This window comes from Podarcis filfolensis (genome assembly GCF_964270895.1).
Source record: "Podarcis filfolensis genome assembly, chromosome: 3".
NCBI classification, from domain to species: Eukaryota; Metazoa; Chordata; class Lepidosauria; order Squamata; family Lacertidae; genus Podarcis; species Podarcis filfolensis.
Genome location: NC_139606.1, coordinates 9,632,783 through 9,660,402, shown reverse-complemented (window position 1 = coordinate 9,660,402; position 27,620 = coordinate 9,632,783). Strand labels below are relative to the sequence as shown.

Sequence of the window (27,620 nt, the reverse complement as noted above, 5' to 3'; positions counted from 1 at the left end):
TACCCGCTGTAGAGGGAAGTGAGGGGCAGACAGGGCTCGACAACCTGGAAAGGTAGCCTATCTAGGAGAAGGAAAACTCTGATCCTAAACCTCCACTGCTTTGGGGAGAAGAAAAGATTAAGGAGTAAACCCTACACAAACTCCAGAGTGGAGTCCCGAATACAATTGGATGGCAGGCTGTACGCCTCCTGCCAAACAACTCCTGCAGCCAGGTTGGTGCCAAACGTCTTGGTCTGCTTCCCTTTGGACCACATCAGTGAGGCTGAGAGCAGTCTTATCGTCTGGGCAGACCAGGACCCTCATACACACTGCCCAGGCTTGCGCCCTGGGAAGGTCACTTCGGTGCTGCTAACACAGCAATTTGACTTCATCCCTGGAGGCGCACACCACTGTCTCTCGAGACAGATGGATGCCAACAACATGCATGAGGGACGCTCTTTTTCCATGGGGAAAAACCAGCCTAATGTGGGGAGAGCTGCATTCTTCCTTTGGTGTACACACATACACCTGCATGAACACTGGCACCAAATAGCCATCCATTTACTCTTTCACAGCTTGCAGCTAGCAAAACTGGTGGCCTGGACCCAGCCTAGGAGTGACAATATTCACCGCATGCAAAATAAACAGGTTGTTATCGACAATGATTTTATTTTTTTTAGATCAGCTTTGAAAGGCCAAAGATATGGCTCCCTTCCCATTCCACCTGAAATTTCTACTCTGTGAAATTCAAAAGGTTGCATGCTCTTCCAATCAGCCTAAACCAGGGGTGCCCAAACTTTTTTCAAAGAGGGCCAGATTTGATGAAGTCAACATGCATGAGGGCTAACCGAAGTTGTCGAGCTTTTTTTAGGATTGAAATTGAGCTTTTTTTAAAGGATTTAAGCCCAGAGCTGTTGAGCTTTTTAAAGGATTTTAACCCCAGGACATATACTGCCACAGGGGCTGGATTAGATCGACCAGTTGGCCGGATTAGGCCCCCAAAACGGACTTTGGACATGCCTGGCCTAAACTGAAGGTGATGACAAAGGCAGAAGGAAGAAGAGCAACCTTATTTCAGCCCAGTTACATGAATGGAAGACACTGACTGCAGTATAACATGGCAGAGGTGTTCAGTCTTCCAGAAATGACTTGTTAAAAAGTGCCCTTGCTGCAAGAGGCCGCTCATCATGATGGCTGTTACAACCTCAGATCTGTTTGCTCTTCTGTTCACGGAAAGGGAGGTGCTTTCTTCCAACATCCCCTTCCCTATTCTAGCCCAGATCATTCCTGAATCCCTGTCAGATCATTTTGGGGAGAGGAAAGATGCTGCAGAGCAATGGGGGACACAGGTAAGATAAGATCCAAACCAAAACTTTTGTATTATCCTGTTCTATGTGGCTTGGGTTTCCCTCATCTCCTTGTGCCACCTAGTGGTTTTGTGAAGTTTGAGCTTGCACATCATTTAGGGCAGGGTGGCTTCTGACTTTGCAAAGTCGTAGAGAACGGGTCAGCAGACTTTTTCAGCAGGTGGCCGGTCCACCATCCCTCAGACCTTGTGGGGGGCTGGACTATTATTTGGGGGGGGGAATGAACCAATTCCTATGCCCCACAATAACCCAGAGACGCATTTAAAATAAAAGCACACATTCTACTCATGTAAAAACACACTGATTCCCAGACCGTCCACAGGCCGGATTTAAAAAGCGATTGGCCCAGATCCGGGCCCCGGGCCTTAGTTTGCCTACCCATGCTTTAGTTAGTAGGTGCAGCGATTATTTAGCACGGTAGAGAAGAATCCGAAAGGGTATGTTAAAAATCAAGTTTTTTCAGAACGTGGGGAGCAGCAAAATTAGCCTTTGTGGATTAGAATGATTGGGACTTACATATATCATGACCAAACTGGCTGAATTGCTGGACTGTCTGCGGGCTGGATTTAGAAGGCAATTGGGCCGGATCTGGCCCCCGGTGTTAGTTTGCCTACCCATGTCATAGAGTCATAGAATTGTAAGAGACCCTGAGGTTCATCTAGACCAACCCCCTTGCAATAGAGGAATATACAGCTGTCTGGGACCAATCCTGCAACTTTGGTGTTATCAGCACCATGCTCTAACCAACTGAACTGACCTATCCAGGGACTTGATTCCAACTGGCCTTGGATCTTACTCTGCTTCCTCTGCCAGTAAACAGCTATTCATAGCTCAAGGAGGGCTCTTCTATATCAGGGGTAGCTACTCTGCGGCTCATCGGCACCCCAGCACTCATGGCCAATGGGAGTTGGCTAGCAATATCTGAAGATCAGCCATCCCCGTTCCATATTGAGACTTCTTTGCTGGGTGCTTGGCGGAGTTCATTACACTTTAGGCCAAGACACACAAGATTCTGAGGGACTTGGGACTACAGTGGTACCTTGGATTAAGAACTTAATTCATTCTGGTGGCCCGTTCTTAACCTGAAACTGTTCTTAACCTGAAGCACCACTTTAGCTAATGGGGCCTCCCGCCTCCGCCACTTGATTTCTGTTCTCATCCAAGGTACTATTTCTGGGTTAGCGGAGTCTGTAACCTGAAGCATCTGTAACCTGAGGTACCACTGTACTTATATGATCACAGTCAGGGTCCCCTAGCAATTACTGCTTGTCAAGTGTGCCTGGTAGGGACCTTACAGCCATAGAAAAATGTCAAGCCAGATTGTGTTTGTGTCTCAAGCTAAATTATGTCTTAATTCTCATGCTGCTGGACGAATACTGCGGCAATTCTGTACCAAACGGCTATCAAGCAGGGCATCCGAGAGGAATGTGTCAACATGACCTAGAAAACAGAACAGTACTGAGTAAAAGAGCTGGTGCGAAGCATTGCAGTGACAGCTACAGACACATCTGAGACGAATGCCAAAAGGAGTTGTTGTGTGCCAGCCAATTGCTGCAAAATCTTGGAAGTTGCTTATGGCACCTTAAAGGCTAACAAATGTATAGCTTTTCTGGGTCAGAGCCCATTTTGGCATCGACGTATTCTGAGGCAGTAGTTTGGTTTGGAAGACCAACCAGCCAATATATGCTTAAAATCCAGCTTTTAGTGGTGTCCACTCAGATAGGGTAGGTAGGTAGGGACGTGGGTGGCGCTGTGGGTTAAACCACAGAGCCTAGGACTTGCTGATCAGAAGGTCGGCGGTTTGAATCCCCGCAACAGGGTGAGCTCCCGTTGCTCGGTCCCTGCTCCTACCAACCTAGCAGTTCGAAAGGACGTCAAAGTGCAAGTAGATAAATAGGTACTGCTCCGGCGGGAAGGTAAACGGCGTTTCCGTGCGCTGCTCTGGTTCACCAGAAGTGGCTTAGTCATGCTGGCCACATGACCCGGAAGCTGTACACTGGCTCCCTCGGCCAATAAAGCGAGATGAGCGCCCCAACCCCAGAATTGGTCACAACTGGACCTAATGGTCAGGGGTCCCTTTACCCTTTACCTTTACTTAGGTAGCAACAATATGCTGGTGTGTTAAAGCAGTGTTTTCCAAACTTGGACCTACAGCTGTTTTTGGACTACAACTCCCATCATCCCTAGCTAGTGGTCAGGGATGATGGGAATTGTTGTCCAAAAAATAGTTTGAGACCCAAATTTGGGAAATACTGTGCTAAAGGCACCACTCACCTATTGCCAGATACGCTGGTGCAATTGTTCAGTATCAGGCACTAGCCAATCTTACTGTTTGGTTCATAGTAACTCACTATTGCAATCCTTCCCCGAGTCAAATAAAATCAGGAATCCAGGGTATATTCTTAAATATGGTTTAATACTCTTCTCCATTCTGTACATCACAACACCAAGATATCACTGCTTGGGAGCTCTCTGAAGAGGCTATGTAGTATGCAAAAGGCTAGGATTCTCACCCTTTTAATGTGTTTGTGTAAGTGTAATACATATCGGTATATATTGATATACACATCAATATATAATGCAATATATATCACCAGATATAACACATTGATTAAAGAGATACAAAAATTTGGCATCATTTCCAAACTTAAATAGTAAAAATAAAACTACAAAAAAAGGAGCTGCATACCCTAAATGTGAAACAAGCAGTATATTCAAAAATGTAAATTTACACCCAATTTTCCTGCTCTTGTCATGTCACAGCAGACCCATTTACAATGGCAAAATCCAAGTGTACTGCTTTCTGGAAGAGACTTCACCCTACGTGAACACTTCTCGTGGACAATCACACACACTGCCTGCTTGCGGAGTTATAAAAAGATACAAATTCTATTGCTCACATTGACAGAAAGTCATTTTGGACCTCTTTTTAAGAATACACTGTGAGGAGGTTTACGTTAAGACAAACCCGCCTTCCAGTTCAAGTGAGACAGGATTATTGGAACGATATGCAAAATTTGCCAGCTGGGGAGTTTTACCAATACATGAAGGACAAGAGGAAAATGTGAACACAGCTAGGCACTAAAATATCAAGAGTATCCTTTAGAAAACCAGACAGTCCCAGGGGGATTCGGGAAAGTGAGCTAACTGCCTTGCGTGAGCGATCCCACAGTGTTTAAAGTGAACCTTTGGCGCCAAGCTTCTTAAAAAAAGAGAGAACTTGCTAATTTCTACAGCTGCTTCACAGCCCCCGGTGCCAAGGTTGACATCAGTCACATTTTGTTAGCTACTTGCATTTAAAGCAGTTTGTGAAATTTTGATGTTAACTCACACCAAGGCAGCTTATGCAGTCCCAAAGCAGAACTAAAAAAAAAAACACCTCCCAAACCCTAGTAAAGAATAGAACCAAGCATAAGAAGCATTAGGTTGCTTGTGGAAACTGTTTATTGACTGACAAGAGGGAAGAGTGAAGGCCACACGACTCATAATCCCCAATCAAGCCTGCCGAGACCCTGGCATTTTGATTGCCGCAAATGAGACATACTTCTTGATTGAAACAAGCAGCGCTTTTGCAGTCAAAGATTAAAATGGGTGGAGCTCCCAGACTGTCTGAATTTACACATCGCACCTTTGAAAGCTGGCATGCCATAAGGGTTCAATTTCTATTACTTCCACCACTGTAGACCAAGAGCAATGGGTGCACCTCCTAAGGTTCTTCTTCCGCAGTCTAAGCCAAGAACGCCATGTAAATGGGTCTTCTCACTGCAAAACGCAGCGACTTAATTGCCTCCAATCAATTTAAGAAACAAACCAGTATAATCTATTAATTTTTCAAATGAAGGTTTTACAGCAGTTAATGTAGCATGAAGGTTAAAAAAATCATTTTCATAAAATACAAGAGCAACCAATTTCACCATTAAGTAAAAGTAAAAACTGGGATTTTTTTTTTTAAATTAGTCCAAAATGGCATTATAGAAACTTAGTAGATTGCTGCTGTACTGACACTATGACAAATCAGTAGGGTTTGCTTCTTTCTTCTTCTTTTAAACCCGGTGTTCTGGATAAAGTTCTGGAAAAACTCCAATTCTAAGGCAGGGATCTGTTTTGTCTTCCATCGCAAGCTTTTTCCTTGGGTTGGATGCTGGAGGGGTGAGGCACGTTTTGCCAGACCCAGGTCGACTACCTAGTAGTCATCAAGGTCAAAAAATTCATCGTCTCCTCCTTGGTATTCCATTCCCTGGAAGTCCACTCGGTACCGCAAGATACCTTTGGAAATAAACGTTAGAAGGAAGATGTTACAAACACTTTGTACCCCGGAGTCGAAAGAAGAAGGCTGTACACATTTCCTTTCCACCTCTATTGATTCCATTTCTCGGAAAGACCTGTGTAAAGCTGGAAGGTGGGAAGAGACCTGTGCATAAACTGGCATGTGAATTCTTCAAGTGAGGCATTTGACTGGCAAGACAAATCTAAAGTCAGAGGAGGTGGTAAAGAATTATTCCAGCCTGAACAAGCAAGCACTCACAGTCTGACCCAACCGAAGTTGAAATTTGGGGTTCAATTCTGAGAAGTAAAAGGCCTGTTATCTGTAGTGAGAGAAGCCAACATTGAACGAGCCTATACTGTATGTGCAAACGAAGAAGTCCCCCTTTTTTTCTTTTTTGTAACCTTTATTAATCTTTTTTCTTTTCTTTTTTTCATGTTTAAAAGTTTTGATTCGTATTTATCTGCAATATAACTTAAAAAAAGAAAACTATAAAAAAACAGCCTTTAAATTCCTGTCATCTTGACCAGCAGCCAACAAGAGTGCTGGGAAATTATCACATTAAGTTATTCTCCATCAGTTATAAAATATTGACAGAGATGTGTCCGTGTATGCACTATTGGGGTCTCTCTCTCTCTGTAAGATGAGTTACTTGTAAACCAATTCCCTCTGTGCTCGGTAGAATGTACAGTTTCTGCTCTGGGTGGAGCATACAGGATGTACTGCCCCAAGGAAAACCATACCCCTTTTCTGGTTACAGGTTGTGTCCCCTTATGGGGACGTAAGTCCCTCTCTATGATGCAATTCCTCCAAGATTACCCTGAAAAGCTTGTTAACAGACTTGGGAATGAAAGATAGGAACATGGGAAGCATCCATTAGAGAAGGTGGACATAAAGATACAGCAGATCTGTACTGAATCTGAATTTGTTTTTATGAATATGAACTCTCATTATTCTATTATCACTTTGAGATATCACAAAGCAGCATGAACCACAACTGCCTCAATCATAGATACTTATATGCGGCCTAGGACCCTCGTACCTATGGGACTGCCTCTCCTGGTATGCCCCGCGGAGGACCTTAAGGTCCACAAATAACAACACTTTGGAGGTCCCGAGCCTCAAGGTGGTTAGATTGGTCTCAACTAGGGCCAGGGCCTTTTCACCACTGGCCCCAACTTGGTGGAACGCTCTGCCACAAGAGACTAGGGCCCTGGGGGATTTGACATCTTTCTGCAGGGCCTTCAAGACGGAGGTGTTCCACCTGGCCTTCGGCTTAAGACTCACTCTGACCCCTTATATGGGATTTGGTATATAAATTTTCCCATGGTTTTTTTTTTTGCTGGCCCATGTAGGACCAGCATGGATAGCTGGCTCGGGTGAATATCTGATGTTTCCTCCCTTTATGGTCTTGATTTATGGGCTACTACTAAAACGAGGCTACATTTTAAAGCTGTATTTTAAGCCATATTTTAATTAACTGTTTTTTTCCCTATTACATTTTATTGTAATTTATATTTGGTGTTAGCTGCCCTGAGCCCGGCCCTGGCCGGGATAGTAATAATAATAATTATTATTATATTTAACAGTTGTAAGAATTCACTAAAGTAATGTAGGGTGCTGCAATTGTGGGTTACAAGAAACACACCACTCTGCCATTTCCCCTTTCCAATTACCTCCAATTCCTCCAAATCCTTTCACAAACTGGGATCCTTCCTGTGACTTATCTGTCACGATCTCCAACGTGGCTCCAAACTTCTTGTAGTTGTTAGCAAACCACTCAAGCAGAGGCATGCTTTCTATCAGCTCGTGTTCCTGTCCAGTCTGAAAATGGAAGAGAATTGCTAAGCAAATCTATTTCCTGTACTTCCATCAATAGCTAATATGCCAACTGTCTTAGGTTGCTTTGTAGCTAACGTACGAAAAAGATGCGGCTTTGCATAAATACCTCTTTATCTGTGAAGTGAGATTTATCTTTTTCTTGTTCTGGTGTCAGATAGAGAATCTTCTCCTCTGTAAGGGGAAAGAGAGAGAGAGAGAGAAGTTTAAGAGGCATATTAGTAAAAATTCCCCAAGACAATCAGATTGCGCACACACCTGACAAATGAAAAGCCAAATGTTATTAAGCTCAGGGAACTAGAACACCAATTTTTGTGGAGAGGCATTTTTAGCCCAGTCACCATACTTGGAACATTATGGAGAAAAGGTGCAACTAGAATGCAAGCTGGGCCAAAAAATATTGGGGGATGTGTGAGAAAGCTACTGGCTAGAAGCCGGGACCACCTATATTCTTCAAGGAGAGAATGTATATGTTCGATGTGTCGTTAAATGCCATCAGTGTGAGCACATCTAAGAGCCAAACTGCTTTACATTGTGATCTACCCATGTTAACATACAATTCCTATTCCCTTAGATCCCAATATTTGTGTAGGTAGGAGTTACGTACCTTCTGTGCCTTGGCAATGGAGAACATATCTCATTATATCCAGGTTCTCATAAACTATCAGGATCTCTACTGCTCCCATTTCTAAGGCTTTTAGAGTGTCTTCAACACCGAAACAGTATTTTCCTGTGTCCTGACTGATCTCATCAAAGTATCGGCCTACATTTAAAGAAAACAAGAGAGATGGAAATGAACATGCCATGCAGATTTTTAATCAGTGCAGACTGGAACACAAGAGCAACTAAATTTCACAAAGATCACCGCACTGCTGTGACATTAGGGAGACAATGTTGATTACGTTCAGAAAGGTGGAAGATAATTACTTTGGCAGTACATGGACAGTTGACTCACTGACACTTTCATAGTTACCAGGTTATGTACCCTGTGACCTGGTTCAGATGTCACGCTCAACCATAGCTTAGAATGAGAAGAATGGGTCTTGGTAAGCTTCAATCTCACTTGCTTCCCGCCCCTTTCAGCAATGCTACAAGGAGGAACCCAATACCTTGCTGGGTTGTTCAAACCTGAATGACTGTGGTTAGTCTTAACTATGGTTTATTTGAAACATGCCAATTTCAAACAGTGGTTTATGAAGCTGGCTTGTATAGAATAACAATAGTTATATGATGAGGAATTGACACTAGACGTCGCTATCTGTCAATATAATTAGGACTATACATCAGATGGATAAGGACTTGTCCCTCACTTCATTATTTCATGAGAATTGGGCATCAGATGTGCTATACATCAGAGGCTTGACAGCTGGCCTGAGGAGAGGAGGAGCCAACTAGCGGTCATGTAGTTGGCCCAGCCATGGAACTGCCCTGAGACCACCAGGTATAGGGCGGTATATAAATTCAAACAACAACAGACAATGAATTTTGATTCATCACTGGGAACAGAGGGAGGATGGACACTGTGCCAACTGCAACAGATAAGAGAGGACCTGCTATGAGATGATGCTTGCAAGCCTCTATTTAAGCGTCTGACTTCAGAGGCTTGGCGAGCCTTTGCACAGAGTTCTACCGGTGAATGGTCAGTGTTGGTCTCACCAACTGAGCGAAGGATCTGCTGCACCTGGGGGCTTCGCAGCAAATGAGATGAACCACAAACTTCGCCTTTGCAGTTATTTCCCCCAATATCCTTTTGTTCTTGCACTTCTGGCTTGGTATCTTAAGTGCAACTGGTTAGTGAGTATGATATATAACTGCTAGACGGATTCTTTTGTTTATTAGGTGCTGTCTTGTAGTATTGTAATATTTGCTAACCAATAAACAACTTTCTTTTTTATCTAACAGTCTGCCAGTCTTGCATCCGCTGGGATCCTAAAGAACCTATTGCCTGCCCCTTGCTCTACCCACTAGACAATACACCCTTCCCAAAATTGTGCTTTACCAACACCTTGAGTGTCAGCTTATGATATCTGATTAATTATAGTATTTTATTCATACCTATTAGTTTCTTTTCTTGAATGAATTTCACATTAGATAGGACCTCAGTGGACAATTCAATTGCTTGATTGAATCCATTTTCACCACCATATGAGATGTCAACTAGCTTCAGTACTTTGGACTGCAATCGCTATAAATAAAAAGATGTGGTGTTAGAAGACACATTGCATCAGGCATGAGCAACCATTATGTCTGTTGAATGAAGGCAGCATTCCCTTGGGGGTGATATGTTGGGGGCCAGCAGCCAGCAGCTGTTGGGGTCAAAACCAGTAGCTGTGGTTGTCCCCTTCTCTTTTTACCTCTGGCCCAATGGACTGCTGGGGGAGAGGGAAGAGCACAAATTGAACTAATAGCCTGCAAAGGGCTTTTGAAATCAGGCCAATGCTTGAAAGCTGCTCACCAAAGTAAATTATAAGCCTACAGTTTTACACTGTGGAGTTAACACAACCTCTGGTTGCAAATGAGGTTGCCTCATACTTTATCAATACTAAAATCAGGAGAAACTGGGTAACTAATATCAGGCTTTCACCTCGAAGGCAGTCAAATCCCACCCTCAAAAAAGGGTAGCAAATAACTCTTGTTATCATTTCAAGAGGAAATTTGCAAACCCTCTGCAAAGAATGCAAATACACGGGTAGCATTTGGTGAACACCCAGATCTAGACAGAATAATCTGGATGATTCCAATGGTCCCATGATAGAACGTTAGTGCCTGCACATCTCTTTCAAGCTTCTTCTCAGAGTTAATGGCGCCTCTTTTTATTTTATGTATTCACTGAATAAATCTCTATACTATTCTTTGTCAATAACCTCAGAGAAGTTTTCATATATACAGTGGTACCTCGTGTTAAGTACTTAATTCGTTCCAGAGGTCCATTCTTAACCTGAAACTGTTCTTAACCTGAAGCACCACTTTAGCTAATGGGGCCTCCCGCTGCTGCCATGCCATCGGAGCACGATTTCTGTTCTCATCCTGAAGCAAAGTTCTTAACCCGAGGCACTATTTCTGGGTTAGCGGAGTCTGTAACCTGTGGAGTTTGTAACCTGAAGCATATGTAGCTTGAAGCGTATGTAACCTGAGGTACCACTGTAATTAGAATTATCATCATTAAAACTGTAAAGCCCAATATCACATTAGAAGCAGTACTAAAATCTGTATCAAATCAACAGCAGAAAGCAGTCCCTCATTACAAATGGGCAATTCTCCATCAGCCAAAATCCCCATTTACCTGATCAAACATGTCTGACTGACTTAGTTCAGTTTTGAAGTCAGCTGACCCAGCTAAAACGAGACCAGCCACGTTCACCTTGTCGCCAGAAATGAACAGCTGTACAGCCGTTTCTGCTACTTTCCTTACATAGTTGTGCCGCTTCTCCATTCTCAAACGAGCAAAACGCAAGGCAGACTGACCTCCTCTTCCTTTGAGAGACAGAGGTAAAAGCACAGCAATAATGAAAGTTGTTTCCATCCCCAGGTTTTCCCCCCACCCCCATTTTTTTTTTAAAGCCAAATGTTTTAGAATTCTTTCATGTACTTTGAAGTGCTTGGACCACATGTTTGTCAAAGCATATAACCAAGTTCACACAAAATACACGTCTATATTAATGTTCACAGACACTTGTTTCAAGGCAGATTATTATAAATTATGACTCAACTGCAATTACCACAACAGCATTATTGTGTGAGGACATCGTGAATGGTGCTCATCACATGAAGCCAAGCCTATTTAGTGATCATATTTGCTGCACAAAGCACTATTACTGGCTGTGTCGATTGACTGCTTTATTAGTGCAATGGCAGCTTTCTGCAAAATCACAAAGCCTTTAAGCAATGGGATGCTGGTCTGCATCTATCTGCAGTATTACTACATTCAAGTTACCCAAATAGCATAGAAAACAATAATTTAGATATGCAATATCCCTCCTTCCAAATGACATGACGGAGCCACTTACAAATGTTCCCAATCATCTTCTCTTTCCTTGATAAACCATGTTTTGTCCTATCTACTATTAAGAATTCTTGAGCTATTTTTACACATTACCATGCTTCTTTGGGAGGTCGACTGTGAACTTGTGCAGCACCTCTCTGGTGTTTCCTTGAAGAGTTCCGAAGAGTGCACCACTACCATCTATTACAATAAAACCAAACTTGCTGTCGTCTGACAGTAGTGCTGTAAGGGCCTGAAAATCAATGCAGCAGATGCCAGTGTTATACTTACGATATTCAATAGTTATGGAAAGTCTGTATCAATATGATCAATCTAGGAGGAGGAATGTTCTCCTGAAGGAGTGCCTTTATCCCTTCTTTTAGACTCTGAGAATCTATCTTGACTCGCTTCAAACTCATGTAAAAAAAACAAGTTAATTATGTTCGTCTAGGGCCTTTTTGAATTTAGGAATGTCATTGCTCACTGTGCAGCATCCCTTTAAGCTTGCTAGAGAGAACTGTTAGCATATGATGACGTGCAAGCTAAGTACGGGGAAATAATCAGAAGCCAGCTTGAGTAAGTAGCAAATGAGCAACCCAATAAAAACACTTTTACACAAAAACCATGCATTATTTTGTGGAAGGGAAAAGACAAGCAAGCATCGAAAGAGAAAAAGCTCAAACTGGTGCTTGATGGAGAATGTATTAGTTATACACAATAAAAGTCTAAAGCCTGCATTTTGTGCCATCCCTGCAATTAATTGCTCCCCTAAGGCAATCAGCAATTGTTTGAGTAAGTGAGCATCAAACAGGAACATCAAAGCTCAAGAACCATGACAGCAACAAGCACAGGTGCAATATGACTGGGCTGGAATGGCCAGCCCAAGGTGGCCAACTTAGCATTTCTGACTAGAAACAGCGTTAGGGGTGTGCAACAATTTAAGCTATTAAAAGCCTTTCACAACTCCATTGACTGGCACACCACATGAAAGAACTGGACGTTACAAATATGTTCTGAGATGCAGGTGGCTGTAACACTGGCAAAAACCTGCCCGAAATGTATATTAAAAAGGAACCCTAAGCATACTGTTACTGTTTTATTTAGACCAATATAGAAAAAGCAAGTTCAAGTCTTTCAGTCTGAACTGGTGTCGTACAAACACCAGACCTTTTCCAATGATATTTGCTGCACACCTTGGAAACATTGAGCAGGGCTGAACTAATGAGTCCCACCAATCGAAGCCCCGAGCAAAGCTTTCTACTTGCTCAACAGGGCTTCTGCCTCAGCCCCACCCCCCAAAAAATGGCTCGGAGACATGTGCGTCAGGAGAATCTCTGGAACAGAATGAAGGGGAAGGAGAGGGTGGGATTTTTTGGTCTGGAAAGTCAAAATGTTTATGCTGAAGGAATGATCACAAAAATTTTGACTTTCTCCCAAGTGGGAACTGTTTTTGCATCTTCCCCACAACAGTTGCTAATGCAGTGTTTCTCCCAGAAAAGTAAGAGCATAACCAGTGTTTGAAACTCCCACTGTTCTGGGCAAATTTTGCGACAGGGAATTTCATTAGTGAGAGCAGCTTCTGAGCTCTGGGCACAGTATTGCGCCTAAGATTTCACATTAAAACTGCAGTGCGGAAGGAAAGGAGGACCCTTTTCTGCCTCCCCACTTCCAGAAATTCTATGAAGACTGGAGAAGAGACCCTCTCAAGAATATTGGGGGGGTGGGAAGGAAGGGCATGTGAAAAATGAACATAATATTTTAGCTGCAGTTCATTCATTTTCAGCTTTGTATTCTTGTTATACAAAAAGCATGCCTAGACATTCCGTTGTTGTGCCCATAACCTAGGTTTAATGTGCCATTTAGCTCCTAGCTTTCTTTATCTCAGTTTCCAACACTGAGCATAACACAGTACACCAATATTAATTGATCTGAGCATCACTGACACGGCAAGTTCACAGGCAGATCAAGAAATGGTGTCCCCTTGCTATTGCTACACAACAATTCTGAATAAACCAGATATCCAATGGTTGCCTGGAAAAATTAACCAATGAATCAGAATTGTTTCTGGACCCAGAAATAACACAATAGCTATCACACATTTTATCTATAATTATGTGTTTGAAGTGGAAGGTAAGGCCTAGTAAATCACAGTGTTCAACTCCAGGGGGAAAAATCCCTGTATCTCATTGTAACAGTCCACTGAAATCACTTGCATAGTCTGGCATTTTATGTCTGCAATTTGCTCAGCTCACAATTACTTTTACAACCTTCCAGACAAAAATGAACCTTTGGATCCCAACATTTGTGATGGCTATCAGCCTTTGTTTCTGGAAAGGTCTGGACGCTGGGTGTATAAGTAAACAACCTTGCTTAGTATCTTTGTATGTGAACAGAAACAGGAAATCATGTTTTGAAGTAAAATACACAAGTGTATGTTGAATTCAGAAATAGGTTGTTATAATTAACATCTAGTAACCAACACATTGTATACGATAACTATTCATGAGCATACTGCAAACTGAGCAAAGTTATCATGAGCCAAATTTACAATCTGGCTAGAAATGAAAAATGACACTTACCTCTGTATGGAATTTATTATCGCACAAATACAACGATGTATTTATTGGTTTGAAAGGTTCAAAATCAATGTTCACTTTCTTCTCCTTTCCTTCTTCTGTCACAATTGTTCCACAGTATACAACAAGACCATTTGGAGGTACTGTAAAAAGCACAGGGTGCAACCTTAGATGATGCCAAAGCGAGCACAAAGTTATTCATAAAGTAAGCAGAAGAACTTTTTACCTTTGTTATAAAGTTTTAGCCGTTGCTGTACAGATGTAATGGCGCCGAGGACTGAAAGGCGATTCACTCGAGATTTAATGTTTGATGCTGTACCAAACTCATCCGCTAACATCTTTGCTACTCGTGAAATCTGGTCTTTGGGGGGAATGATCAATGATATCATGCTGGTGCCATTGCTGGGGAAGAAGGAAAAGAAACTGTTAACACAAGTTGTGTGACTTCAAGCCTGGAAGAAAGCATCCCCAAAACTAATCTCAGAAGTTCAAGACTTTCTATTATTTGCTACATCCTTTTGGAAATAAGGCCTTCCATGCAGGCCAGTTGCTTATACTGACCACAGGACTACTATGAGCCTATGTACACACCAAACTGGTAATGTTATATACAGCGAAATAGCAGGCACGCCTTCTGGGTCAAACTCACCTGATCTGCAGTCCCAGAATCAAGCTGTGGACTGAAGCTTGCCACCCCACAATTTAAAACAGGCTACCTCTTAGAACATACTAGTCTAGCTGTTATAAAGACTCGATGACAAAGTCAGCTCCCACAGCTTTCTTTGTGCTTCTCGTCTTTGTATAAAGGAAGTTCCACCGGTTATTAGGGAGTTCCTAATATTTATGGTAAGAATATTTAAAAGTTTCATCACAACTTTTGAATGTTTATGAGAAGCACATTTTTATTCTGATTTGTTTTGAGCCAACAGTCTATACCTTTTCTCCAAACAGAAATAGTTCTTATACCTTTAAAGTTGCCTTATCTGAACTGAAATGACCAACCCAGAAGGTAAAGGAAACTTTGAGGCTACTGCATCTTGAGAAATACCAAATCTTTCTTCAGGTATTTTCATCCCTGAAGTCTATGTGCTTTATGAGGCATTAATGCCTTAACTTCCTAGCTGGTTCCTTCCAATGTAAGGGGCAGAAGAGAATGGGCAACTCAAATAGCCTTTGGAGGCTGCATACTTCTATTAATGCTATTTTCTGAAAAATGTTATCTCTTAGATAGTAGCAAGCTTCCAAATGCACACAGAGGGGAGTTTTATGTGTTTTAACACATTTCTATACCTCCCTTCACTGGATCAGATGTCACAGCAGTGAGCCATATCATTCGCAATACAATAAAATGTAGCCCAAGAGACGACAGATAAAACCACAAAACATGCCAAAGTACAGAAATTTTTAAAAATGCTTTAGTAAATAAAAAAAGTCTTAACCTGACATTTAAAAGCCTGGCAAAAGATGTGTACTGCAACTTATTCTGTTTGCTTTAAGTGCTAGGGCTAGCAAGATGGCTAGGAAAGCTGTACAACAAAGTCAAAACAAGATGCATAGTTCAAGCACCCCGAATATTAGATCAAATTGAATATACAATATTTACCTCTCCTCACCCTGAATTTAGGACAAGAAGTCTGACTCGTAACAAGCAGCCTGTACTCAATAAGAGAGCAAGCCTACACAGGTAGGATAGAATTTAGCAGCTAAAAATTTAACCATGCTTACAAAACACAAGCTTTCAATATGTCAGTTACTAGCACTAAGGTAACACTCCTTTCTTTTATGTCTTTGCTCTCCCAACCATCATAGCTACAACCAGGGTTCAAAACTAGCAGGGCACCAGGCACATTTTGCACCTAAAGATTCTCCATTTGAGAGCATCTTAAAACGTATGGGTGCCATTTTTTGTGCCTGGCTGACACTCAAGGATTACTGAAATGTATTTGCTTTGAAGCCTCAAAGTATATGTTAAGGATAGACAATATTTCAAGCAGTTTAACAATAAAGAGTAGAGTGTTTCAGAAACTGAAGTATGCTACCAATATTTTTTACTGTAAACACCAAATTAAACATGTATTAACAATTTCTGTTAAAAATGTGATATTAAAAATGTGTCACTTATGTGAATTGTGTATTAGTTCACGCTTGGGCTCCTAGCTTTTCTATCCCATTTTCTAACATTGGCTATGATGGACAGAGGAAGTCGCCAGACCTACTCCTTTTGATTCCGATATGTGGATTTTCACTGTAGTGCACTTTACAGCACCTATTGAGACTAGTACAGTAAATGATTTAGCTGTGTCAGGTTAGATGGGGTTTTTTTAAGGCAAGAGGCAAGACCATTTATGATACTTTATCTATATAAATTTACATCTTATATAAAAAGTTGTATGAAATCATCGACATATTGGACCTATACTGCAGGGTGCTACAATGTGTTTTCTAGTTCGGACAAGGTGCAGACAGTATTAAAACTACATGGAAGTCTTACTGCTATAGCTAATTAGATCTGAAACTCCATGAAAGCAGTTTCAGTGACTTCAAGATACTAATTGTTAGAGTAGCCATTTTAAAAGTTTGTACTGTACCATACCATATCATTCTACAGTTGGGTCGAGTTTCTTTAACTTTTCAAAAAAATTCCAAATCTATCAGTATATACTTCAGTTGCGGGGGAGACCTTTTATCTTATCTTAATTTCCACTCAGATACAGTACAAGCCAATTTCTACATCTAACTACTCAAGGATGCAATGAAAAATCACTTCAATGACAGTAAGGTTTTTTCACTTCCTTATGTCATTTTAAAAAAGGATACCAATTGCCACCTTGTGGAATACACTGCTGCCATCTGCTGGTTAAATATCTTATCAGAACAAACTGTGATCAAGAGGAATGATAACAGATCTGTGCTGTCTTAATCAAGATTCAGATTAACTTTCAGCATACCATAGTTTCAGTGCTCTAGAAACTGATCCCTGAATACTGTCAATTATTCAGACGATTTGGAATCCTCAGTTGGCTTCAGTAATCAAACACTGTGTGTTGATTAACTAAAACTCAGGCTATCTGGGTATTATCATGCTAAGATAGCAGAAAATTTGTACAATTACAACACAGGCTAATGGTAAAATATCTTTAGAAACTACCACAAATAATGTTTTGCCTTTCTAGGACCAAAATTGTTCTTTCATTCTTTCTCGTGTGTGTCACAAGTGAAAAACCAAGAGAAGCATACCTCATCTCAGTTAAGGAAGAGCCTCTCCAGAGAAATGTGCCCAGCATCATTCTTGTGGTCTTTTTTGCACTTTATTTTAGTCACTCAGCTCTTTTAAACAACATATGCTTAATGATCTGGGCATCTCCATTTACAATTTGTGTTCTATTGCGTATTTAGGTTAATTGTTCTACTTTTTCCGCCATAATTCATTTATGCTTTTTCAATACTGCATTTCTTAAAAAAAATTATGAGCCAACAAGAGAACATTTGCTATTCGGCAGTCGTACAAATGCAATTAGCACTGCTTATTATTTAATAATTAAATTATGAAACAAATGACTAAGTAACAGCTCATGAGGTCATTATATGGATTGCCAAAATGCAGCTTCGAAACACTTTATAGTACAAAACCACACTTCTTCCTGCTCCACAACTGAGGGGTTCCCCACAACCACCCAAGGAGCTTCACAAATAGTAATTTAAACCCATGTCGCTTACATCCAAGTTCAACACTTTCACAAGAGCATATGGGTAATATTTCAATACAGTGCACACAGTTGGGAGTTCTCTTGCGCATCAGAGCAATACAGTCACTAGACCAAATGACTGCTCTCACAACTTATGCAAGCTAGGATATGGATTATCATTAGAGAGACAAAGTGAGTGCCAATTTACTAGCCAAACAGGAAGCTTGTATAAACAGCTGATGCAGCAACACTCCAATCCCACTTTGGTTACTAGGCCACTATAGCAGCTGCCTAGCTGCTGAAATCACACACACTGGTGTTTTGACTCCACCCTAGGCAAAGCTTGTTGTGGGTGCTAAGGAATAAATCTATAGAGCAATGACAAATGGTTCTTTTTCTTTAGAGCTACTCTGTTCACTGAAAAGTGTTCTGAGGGCAGGTAGCATATTCTGCAACACAAACTGCTCAGGTTCTAGAATAAGGTTAATGTCAGCCAGAATGTGCAACTGCTCCAATGCTTTATTTCCTAATCCCATCCTCCTCCCACTTTGTATACTGTCTACTAGAATCTGAGGCTGTAGGCAGGAACAGTCCTATGTTTTAATATCTGTATGGTGCTTTGAAAAGTTCAGGTACTTTGTATTAGATAAAAATAATAATCTAGCGGCAAGGGTTTCACAAAAGTGGTGTGAACATGCTAATGGACATCATTACTTACAAATATGTGTTCTTATATATGGATGCAGAGTGGTGATGTAGATTAGAATTTACACAGCTTCCATTTTTTTTTAGTAAAGTGGTTCTTAACTGTAAATATTCCTTAAAACTTATTGGAAGTCACGGTGGACAGCATAATTCAGGCCATCTTACAGAAGAGGTAGGAGCCTAGGGCTACACAGGCCAATAAAAAAATCTGATGGACTGGGAGCATTTCTGCAAGGCTCTGCGCCCCTGAACTATTTAATGAAATAAGTTTCCATTATGCAACTAACAGCCCATGGTTCTAGGCAACTAAACGAAAAGCATCTGAGCATGTTCTAAGACTTAATGTTTTCCTGATCTAAGTCAGTGGAGACCTAGCATGCCAGAAAAAAATCCCAAACAACCCACTGCTTTACATGCAATGTATTTTTATTTAATACCCTTTCTACCTCCATCTTAGGGATATATAATGCGGCAATTACTGGTGGATCCTGGGCCCAGAGGACTGCACACTGAAGCTCCCCACCTCAACATGCACTATGAAGACACAGAAAGGGGCGCAGATTCATGAAATGCTAAGATGGTCTGAAGTGAGTGAAATGTGGAATAATGTGATAATGAAAAGGTTAAGCAACACACACAAGAGTAGGCACACAGTGAAGTCATAGTCTGAGTACAATCTGAGTGCACAACTGAGATGTCTCCAACAAAGCCATCCTGTTAACACAAAAACTTCCACCTCTGTAGCAGGCCTACTTCTTCCTCTCTTAATTCGTTCAGGGCTTCTCCCCAACCCTCCAGGGTAGATCTGGGAGGAAGCACAGGGCAAGCACAGTGACAGAAAGTCTCATTGCATAGACATAAATTATTGTGCTAACAGGACTTTGTTGGATACCCTCAGATATGATATCAACAGAAGGCACTGGCAAAATAATTCTGGGAAACATAGACCAAGGTAGAATATTTTATTTACAAAACTGTTCATGCACAAATGGAAATCACTACAGTGGTACCTCGGATTACATACGCTTCAGGTTACAGACTCCACTAACCCAGAAATAGTGCTTCAGGTTAAGAACTTTGCTTCAGGATGAGAACAGAAATCGTGCTGTGGCGGCGTGGCAGCAGCAGGAGGCCCCATTAGCTAAAGTGGTGCTTCAGGTTAAGAACAGTTTCAGGTTAAGTACAGACCTCCGGAACGAATGAAGTACTTAACCCGAGGTACCACTGTATTTAAAGACAAAAACACAGGATCTGTCTCCGATGTAACTTTCTCATTAAGCTCCGCACAAAAACGAGGCCTACTTTCCTGACAACCCAAAATGTGCAAGTTAAGCACACTAATACCAAAACGTAAGTTTTTAGGTTTTCTAGCCAACTTATTGCTTGTGTAAAATAAAACGTTTTTTAAACGCACAATGAAGAATGGAGGTGAGTATATACTCACTTAGAGATATATAATTACAGGTGAGTCATAAATATTTAAATAAATATGAAGGAATGGGCAAGCAATTGGTTGAGAAAGGTCACTTTGGAAGCTGCATTCCGAAAGAGTTGCTAACATCATGCTAGATAATTCCTGCCATCAGCACTAAACAGGAAAAAACATTAGGTAATGCAGCTCCTCTATGGAAGAGTAAGGAAGCAACTACATCAGCCCGTGAGACCAGACTCTCCGAAGGCAGACAAAAGAGCAGTCTGTATTCATACTAAAAATAAGTGGCACTTCAAGTGAAGAGAACACATGTCTTCTCCAAATGAGGCTTCATGCTGGTGATGATACAAGTTGGGCACTAGGTTGGCAAAGGCTGTTATGGACAAACAGATTTTCAGCATGGCTCCCCATCTTATGTTTATGGCTTTCTCTTCTAAATATCTGAATTTCAACTTCCCGCTCCAAGCCTTATAAGAGTCCAAAGCTTTGATCTGCTAGGCTATCAGGATGCACCTTAATGTGGTTTCTGCTCAAATAAGCACAACCAGAATGGCACAACCATCTTGCAAGCTTCTAATCAAAGCAATCACATGGCAAAAAAAAAAAAAGCCTAGTGCTGGGCAACTCAAGAGTACAAGCAACGACCGTTTTAGGCGCATCCAATATGTGCGCGACTATGCTCATGCGCTGAACCTGGAAATGACAGAAAAACATCACAAAAAGCAGCAGCACAGGGTGTCTGCAGGCTTTTGCAATGGTGTTTCAAATAAACACAATTTCACTTAAATGCACAGTGCCTTGGAACATAACCCCCACTTAAACTGTGAGTTGCCTGTGCCAAAGAAAAGCCTTGCAAAAATGTAGGATGCTTTCCCCCTCACCACTTAAAAGCCATGCTGGGTTGCATCCTGAAGTGAATCTGAAAGAAGTGGAGCTTCCTCAGCAAAGTTGTGGGCCCTCCTTAAGTAATCTTAGTTAAAAACTCAGTACCCATTTCCGTATTCATTATATCTTCCAGTTTTTGGAATCAATTCCATGTCAAGTTTCAATATGCTAATTTATTTCAACTATTTATATGCCACTTAATTCCAACCATCTCGAATCAAGAAGAGTATATTGAACTTCCTAGATCTTGCATTCTCTAGGTGTGAGCATAGTTTAATCTGCAAAAAGGCAGCAAGGCCCAAGATACAACCTGGGCATCTGGAACTAAATTTGGTCCAGAACAGTACCTGGTGCTTCAAGTAGAACGCAGCTCCATTCAAAAGAAAACACACACCCCCCACCACAATGCATGCACACAGGTCCCACAGAAGGCTTAAGAATGTGTTTGTCTGGATTCAAGCTTATTTACTCTCATCAGACATACCACTGTTGTTTCTGGGTCACAGGAGAATAATAGAGCTGGATGTCTTTAGTACTTCAACGATACCACACTCCAAACCTCCAGACAGTCCTTCTCAGTAGCTTTATATAGATACTGTATATAGGAGCCAATTTGAAACTCTGCAATTCCCTATAGGTTAAGTCCCAAGTCCAACCGCTATCCTCTGAAGTCATCTTGGAAATAAAGAGTGCAACCTGGCAATCAGGCAGTTCCCAACAAGAGGAGATACATTTTTCTTTTGTTCTGGATAAACTTTAAAACATTCCCTGTACTTCAGATATATGGGTATGTGTGGAAAGAATAAAAAAGGATCACAGGAATCAGGACTACAGTGCTTTGTACGGCGTCCTATCCTTCTATGTCTACCACAGTCCCACTCCAAATTCAGCTGGCCAGCTAATAAAATTTCCATGTGCTTTCTTAATACTTACACAAAAATGTACTGAAGGTGGTAGTGGATTGTATTGAAAGTGGATGACCAATTTTATACTTGGATTACTGTTCAGTCATTGTTGGAGCTTCTTCAAACTGCTCAATTAAAAAAGTCCAGTATTTGTACTCCTGAGAAAGGCTATTGTTTATTGGACCACTTAATAGAACAGAGGATTGTATAAGATTTGAAACAATTGTACTGTTAAATCCAAGCAGTAAATATTATTTGTTGTGGTTTTATAGCTCCTTTGGTAATAGTCTCAATGACGAATGTAATGATTAAAGTAAGCAGGATGTAATATACTGTCTATCTAGCAGTAGTGTACAATAACAGAAATTTAGTATAGGATTACTGTTTGATCTTAATTGTTGGGGCATGGACTTTGCTTGTCTCGCAAGCTTTGCTCAAGACCATCCACCACACAGGAGAAACAAATCAAGATCCCTGGTTTGGCCTTATGACTGAATCAATTATTGTGGTTTATTTGGAGTGAAACGAACTACAATTTCTGGATTGAATGCAACGCTAAACCGGGGATTACGGATTGTTTATACCACATGTGTATGCTGGCTGTTTGGCAGTAATAATAAACATTCATTCTACCACAGGCAAGAGGGGAGAAGCAAAGCAGTACAATAGCTAATCACCTTCAGATTCTAAACCTATGAATTCATTCAATCTTTTCTACACTTGCCCCCCCCAAACACACTTGTATTTTTGTCAAAAATTTTCAAAGAAAAACTGCAATGTTCTTCCACGTTGCCAACAGCTGATTGAAGTCAAAATAATCAGCATGGTATGATAATTAACCAATGCTGCATACAGAGCCCAGAGATGCTTTGGGCTGCCTGGGGTGGATGACTTCATAAAGCAGATTATCAAGAATCTCCACTTGCCAAAAAAGTTTTAAATTTCCTATTTAATCTAAACCTCCACATTTTGGAATGCAGTAATCTGAGAGACCATTTCGCTCCTGCAGTAATTTGTACCCTAACACCAGTTGCTAGGCATTAGAAAATTGTAAAGTAAAGAGACATGAGAAAGGCTTTTCCCACAAGACACAGCACATTCAACAATAATCTTAATCCTAACATGCATTTAGCAGGGTACAAGTTCAGCAAGTTCACCACAAACAATAAGTCAAATTCCTCAAAGCAGGACTCACAGCAGCATGCAAAAGGTTATGCAGTTATCCTCAGCTATATATACACGTGTCTTTTTAAAAGCCAGAGTTTGAAAAATTAACATTAGGATCTGTCTCGAGTCTTCTTAGGGTCATGGCTTTTTCTTTTTATAAACATACCAGGTGTAATACTTACTGAAAGGTTATGATCAGTGTTCAAAACTCCCATTGTTCTAGGTGCATTTTGCAACAGGGAATTTCATTCGCGCAAACAGTTTCTGAACTCTGGGCACAGTACTGTGTTTAAGATTTTAGATTAAAACTGCAGAGTGGAAGGAAAGGAAGACCTTTTTCTGCCTCCCCACTTCCAGCTACTCTCTGAAGACTAGAGAAGAGACCCTCTCAAGAATATTGGGGGGGTGGGCAAGGCAAGGACTAGACCATGTGAAAAATGAACATAATATTTTAGCTGCAGTTCATTCACTTTCTGCTTTGTATTCTTGTTACAAAAAAAGTGTGCCTAGACATTCCGTTGTTGCGCCTATAACCTAAGTTAAAGTGCCATCCAGCTCCTAGCTTTCATATCTCAGTTTCTAACACTGGTTATGATTCTGATACTATTCTTTTTAAGCTTGCCAAAAATTTGGGTCAGTTCATTTATACTTGAAGGTGAGGGCATAGCTGTAAGTGCAACCTTAGTATTTACTACACAGTATTCAAAACTCAGAGCCTCGACATCAGAAGTCCTCCAGCCTTTCTCCCAAATTGCCAGCAAAATCTAATGAGGCGTGTTACTGGAATGTAATGTTTATTAAAATTTTGATACATGGCAATGAGGCCATATGGTGTATGCAATGCCACACACACACACAAAACGGATGGGATTCATAGACAGACTATCCCACATGTGGCGTTTTGGAAGCTGCTCCTACTTCAGATATGCACAATCATTTCTAAAGTCTCACTGCTGTGTTGCACATTCCACACACTGAAAGACCATCCTGGATCATTCCTTCTTGCCGTTTAAGTTTTCACAGTTCGTTTTTTATTTTTAAAACACACCACACATTCCTATTGCCCTTATTATTTGCTTGTGAGACTGTTAACACCACACTACAGAAATGTCAACCTGAAGCCTCAGCAACCTAAAATTCAGTACAACAAACATTAGCAACGATAAGCAGACCTTCTCATGTTGCTTTTTGACTGCTATCAAAGTTTACTATCTGGAAAGAGTATCCAATCAACTACCAACACAGAAATTCTCATTATCAACAATTAACCAGTGGGTGGGATCCAGGCAACCCAGTATACATGCACAGAGCACTTCAAACTTCGGAAAGGCTTTTTAGATGTCTGTCACCAGAAGGAGGGAGTTTCCTTGTGCAAGACACTGTCTGTGGCACTTCATATCCTGACGTTGGCTGCTACAGTCTAAGAGAATTTCCACCTCACTTCCCAGGCTGCTACAAACACTTGGAGCTTGTAAACAATTTGCATTCCTTGTCTCTCTGACACATGTTCAATAGTGAACACTTCTTTTCAGTGGCAGCACATTAAGTGCCAGCAGAAATCAGAAGCATGTCTCTCTGTCATGTGGATTCCATGTTTCACATAATCCTCCAACATGGGAAACGTAAGGTTGCATATAAAATTAATGCTTGCACTCTCTGTGTGAGGAATAATTGCTAATATGCTGAAAAAAGCCAGTAATTTCTCGTTAGACATAAGCAGTTGCCATTGAATCAGACTACTAGATCAGCTATACCACTGGGATTTAACTATAGACTCCAAACAAGGTACAATAAATCCATAATGAAGAGATAAAGTGTCCAGCTCCCTTAGCAAATATTCTACTTGGATTCGGAGCTATGAGGCTGGGCATACACAAAGTAAGGTATCAACAAAAATGTTTCTGAGAATGTACTAATGATATATAGGCATAATCTGCACTAGTTTCCACTAGAGCATATCAGTTCTGAAGTTTAATGTCTAGCAACCTGTCCAGTCACACAGCAAACACTAACTTCATTTAATTATAAAACGAGTGCAAGAGTTTAATGAACAGAGCACTCAAGTGTGGGTACCATGTGCCTTTTCCCCAAACCAGGCTGTCTGTCATATTACATGCTTTCAGCTCACTACATAAAAACCTACATGGGCAAAAAATTTTTTTAGGGGGGGGATTGATTTAACTTCACCACAAAACACACAGCAAAGTGGCAAATGTAAAGTTCCCATGTGAATCTAGGAGGGTAATTGGTCTGGCCTATGCTTTTCTTTGGCAGCTGAAGAATCATAGGATCATACAATTATAGAGTTGAAAGGGATCAGAAAGCTCATCTAGTCCAACCCCCTGTAATGCAGGAATAGGCAGGTGGAATACATGGAATTTACAGCTAAGTAGCCTCCCTCCTGAAGGGCCAACCAATTCTGGCTGGCTTTTATAGTGAGCCACTATTTGTGATCCCCACCAAATTCACACCACTCCCAAGTCCTCTGGCACACAGATAATTCAGGAGAAGAAAGGCATGACTCTCACTTCATGATAGGCTTGAGAGACAATTTAGTCACCAAAGCACAGCACCTCCCCTCTACCAAGTCATCCATGTATGTAGGGAGGAGGAAATAGGCATGGCCTGTTCTTCCCAACCAGTATAAAGTGAGACTCTCCCACTCTCTTCAGTGCATGGAAAACTTCAGAGATCTGAAATAAAAACAACTACCACAAAGGCTACTATTACCCTGGTAATCTCATGTGCAGGCCTTCATTCCCTACTACGGTTCTTTATTAGGAAAAATTAAACACAAAAAAATAGTCCTCCAAATGTGTACAACACAGTGAGAATGGAAGGAAAACTGCATAAACAAACATAGCTTTATAATCAAGAGGCTGCATTTTTGGCCCAAAATTAATCTCTATATAAGCAAAGACCCTAGTGTGTTATTTTTTTTAAGTCCCTCCTCCTTCACAGGTGAGTGTGGCTACCAAGCAGCCATAGCATGTAATTCAGTGGAAGTGGAAAAATGTAGCCGAAGAAAACACAAGGCGGAGAACTGCACCTCACGTATATACACCTCTCTACTAAGAATGGAAAAATTTAAAGAAACCCAAGAGTAGTGGAATGTCTCCACTCCAGATGACGAAATGCAGGGAATGGGGTGGGGGTAAGACGACTCTTGATACCAAGAGACAAAGCTAAATACAGCCTTTGAAGCAGGGCCCAGGTCACAGGAAACCACATGCTTCACATTCCTTGTTTTGGGGATTCAAGGTTGGGACCTGGGCACTCAAAACATTCACCTTTTTCTTCTTAGGTGCCCTAGCGGGACAAGCCCAAAAGCCTTCTCTTTGCCTTCTGTGCACCTGTAGCTCCATATGGACCTCGGCCTCCCAAAAACAGAGGCAACAGGAAGAAAAGGCCTAACTCTCTCTTGGAGGGGGGTCTAACTCTCTCTTTGGGGGGGGGCCCAACCCATATGTCTGGACCAAATCGCTTTATAGCTGTCTGGAAAAAAGGGGGGGAGTTGAAGGTTTCCACACAGGTGACATCCACATGACTGAATAGTTCTCCATACAGGAGCGAACCAACCCAGTTTTGAAAGGGGGGGGGGAGAGAATACTTCAGCCTAGCTTTCTCCCTCAAATTTTAAGCTTTCTATACAGTGGCGAATATTATTTTTTGGGGAGGGGAGGTGAAGCGACTCCTGTTCCACCCTCCCCCCCACCTTTTATAACCCGAAACTGAAGGTTTCTTCCACCCCCACCCCAGGCCCTTCCCCGCCCTCACCCGCGAGCCGCCTCGAGGCTCTTGATGAGCTTCTTGATCTTCCAGATCTCCACGTTCCTGTCGGCAGCGCTGGGATCGTCCGCCATCTTCTCCCTCCTCCTCCTCCTCCTCCTCCACCGCCCCTCCTGCGGCTGTTCGAGTCAACCGCCAAGGCCGCCGCCGCCGCCGCACGGAGAGAGAGAGAGGGGGGGGGGAAAAGAGAGAAAAAAATGAGAACGGAGCCTCGGCTGAGGTAAAAGTAAAAGCCGTCCCCTCCCAGAGCAGGCTAGGCTAGGCTAGGCCCGCCCCGGTCTCCCGTCACCGCGGGAGTGCGGCCACCACAAGCCCAGCCAAGCGCTCCTCTGAGGCGAGAGAACGGGCGGGCGGGCGCGCGTTTTTACCTCAGGCCTCGCCGCCGCCTCCCTTCCCTTCCTTCTCCGGACGGCAGCGAAGGGCTCCTCGCGACGGCGCCTGTGACGTCGCTGACCGGCTTCTTCCTTCCTTTCCTTTCCGCCTCCCTCGCTCGCTCGCGCCCCCTCCCTCCTCCTCCTCCTCCTCTCCTCCTCCGCGCTGCATGTGTTGCAATCGCCTCACATGGGGCTCCTGACGTCAGTTCCGGTCCCCGCACGTACGCACGCACGCAGCGGGAGAGGGAGGAGAGGATGGAGAACGCGCGTGCGCGAGGCGGGGGGAGAGAGAGCGCTCTCCGCCACTTCTCCTCCTCTCATTGGTTGCTTAGCTTCCTCTCCGTTGGGTGGCTCCGCGGCGGAGGAGGCACCGCCCTCCCACCAGCTCTGTCACGCCTTCCGCGGCGCGCGGCATGCCGGGAGGTGTAGTTTGCGGCCACGGGGGGGGGGGGAGGTCACGCAGGGCGGATGCGGAGCTCTCGCGTTGTCCGTGTCAGCGACGTTTTTTCGCGTCAGGGTTCGTTTCCTTTAAAGGAGACGCGCACGCGTTTTGGGGGAACGTGTGGAGCCGCGTCCGAGAGTTCCGCAGGGCGGGGTGGACCAGTAGCATCTGCTACGTCGACGTGTGGAAGAAGCTGGAAGGAGACCCTCCCCAAAGTTTCTGTGACTA

The 27,620-nt window shown here is 42.3% G+C and overlaps 1 protein-coding gene and 1 long non-coding RNA gene across 2 annotated transcripts in view; one reads left to right on the top strand and one right to left on the bottom strand.

Annotated features, from left to right (window-relative positions):
- The window catches only part of LOC310759538, a 209,833-nt gene that overhangs the window by 89,212 nt on the left and 93,001 nt on the right, over positions 1-27,620 (top strand). The gene's annotated exons all lie outside the window — the stretch shown is intronic.
- On the bottom strand, positions 3,744-27,284 carry ETF1 (eukaryotic translation termination factor 1). The gene is made up of 11 exons (XM_083606647.1): positions 26,945-27,284; positions 26,565-26,695; positions 14,234-14,409; positions 14,011-14,150; positions 11,546-11,684; positions 10,733-10,923; positions 9,505-9,634; positions 8,057-8,212; positions 7,559-7,623; positions 7,287-7,434; positions 3,744-5,612 (listed from the first exon to the last, which is right to left on the bottom strand). Exons 2-11 carry the CDS (start codon positions 26,648-26,650, stop codon positions 5,530-5,532), a joined length of 1,314 nt encoding a protein of 437 aa, XP_083462773.1. The 5' UTR covers positions 26,651-26,695; positions 26,945-27,284; the 3' UTR covers positions 3,744-5,529.

Bases quoted from the DNA above. Each gene is read 5' to 3' on its own strand.
- ETF1 (XM_083606647.1), bottom strand. From the start codon at position 26,650: ATGGCGGACGATCCCAGCGCTGCCGACAGGAACGTGGAGATCTGGAAG. The intron at 11,685-14,010 runs GTAAGTGTCATT...ATTGATTTTCAG, and splicing joins ATAATAAATTCCATACAGAG to GCCCTTACAGCACTACTGTC. The intron at 7,435-7,558 runs GTATTTATGCAA...TTCCATTTTCAG, and splicing joins CTCACTTCACAGATAAAGAG to ACTGGACAGGAACACGAGCT.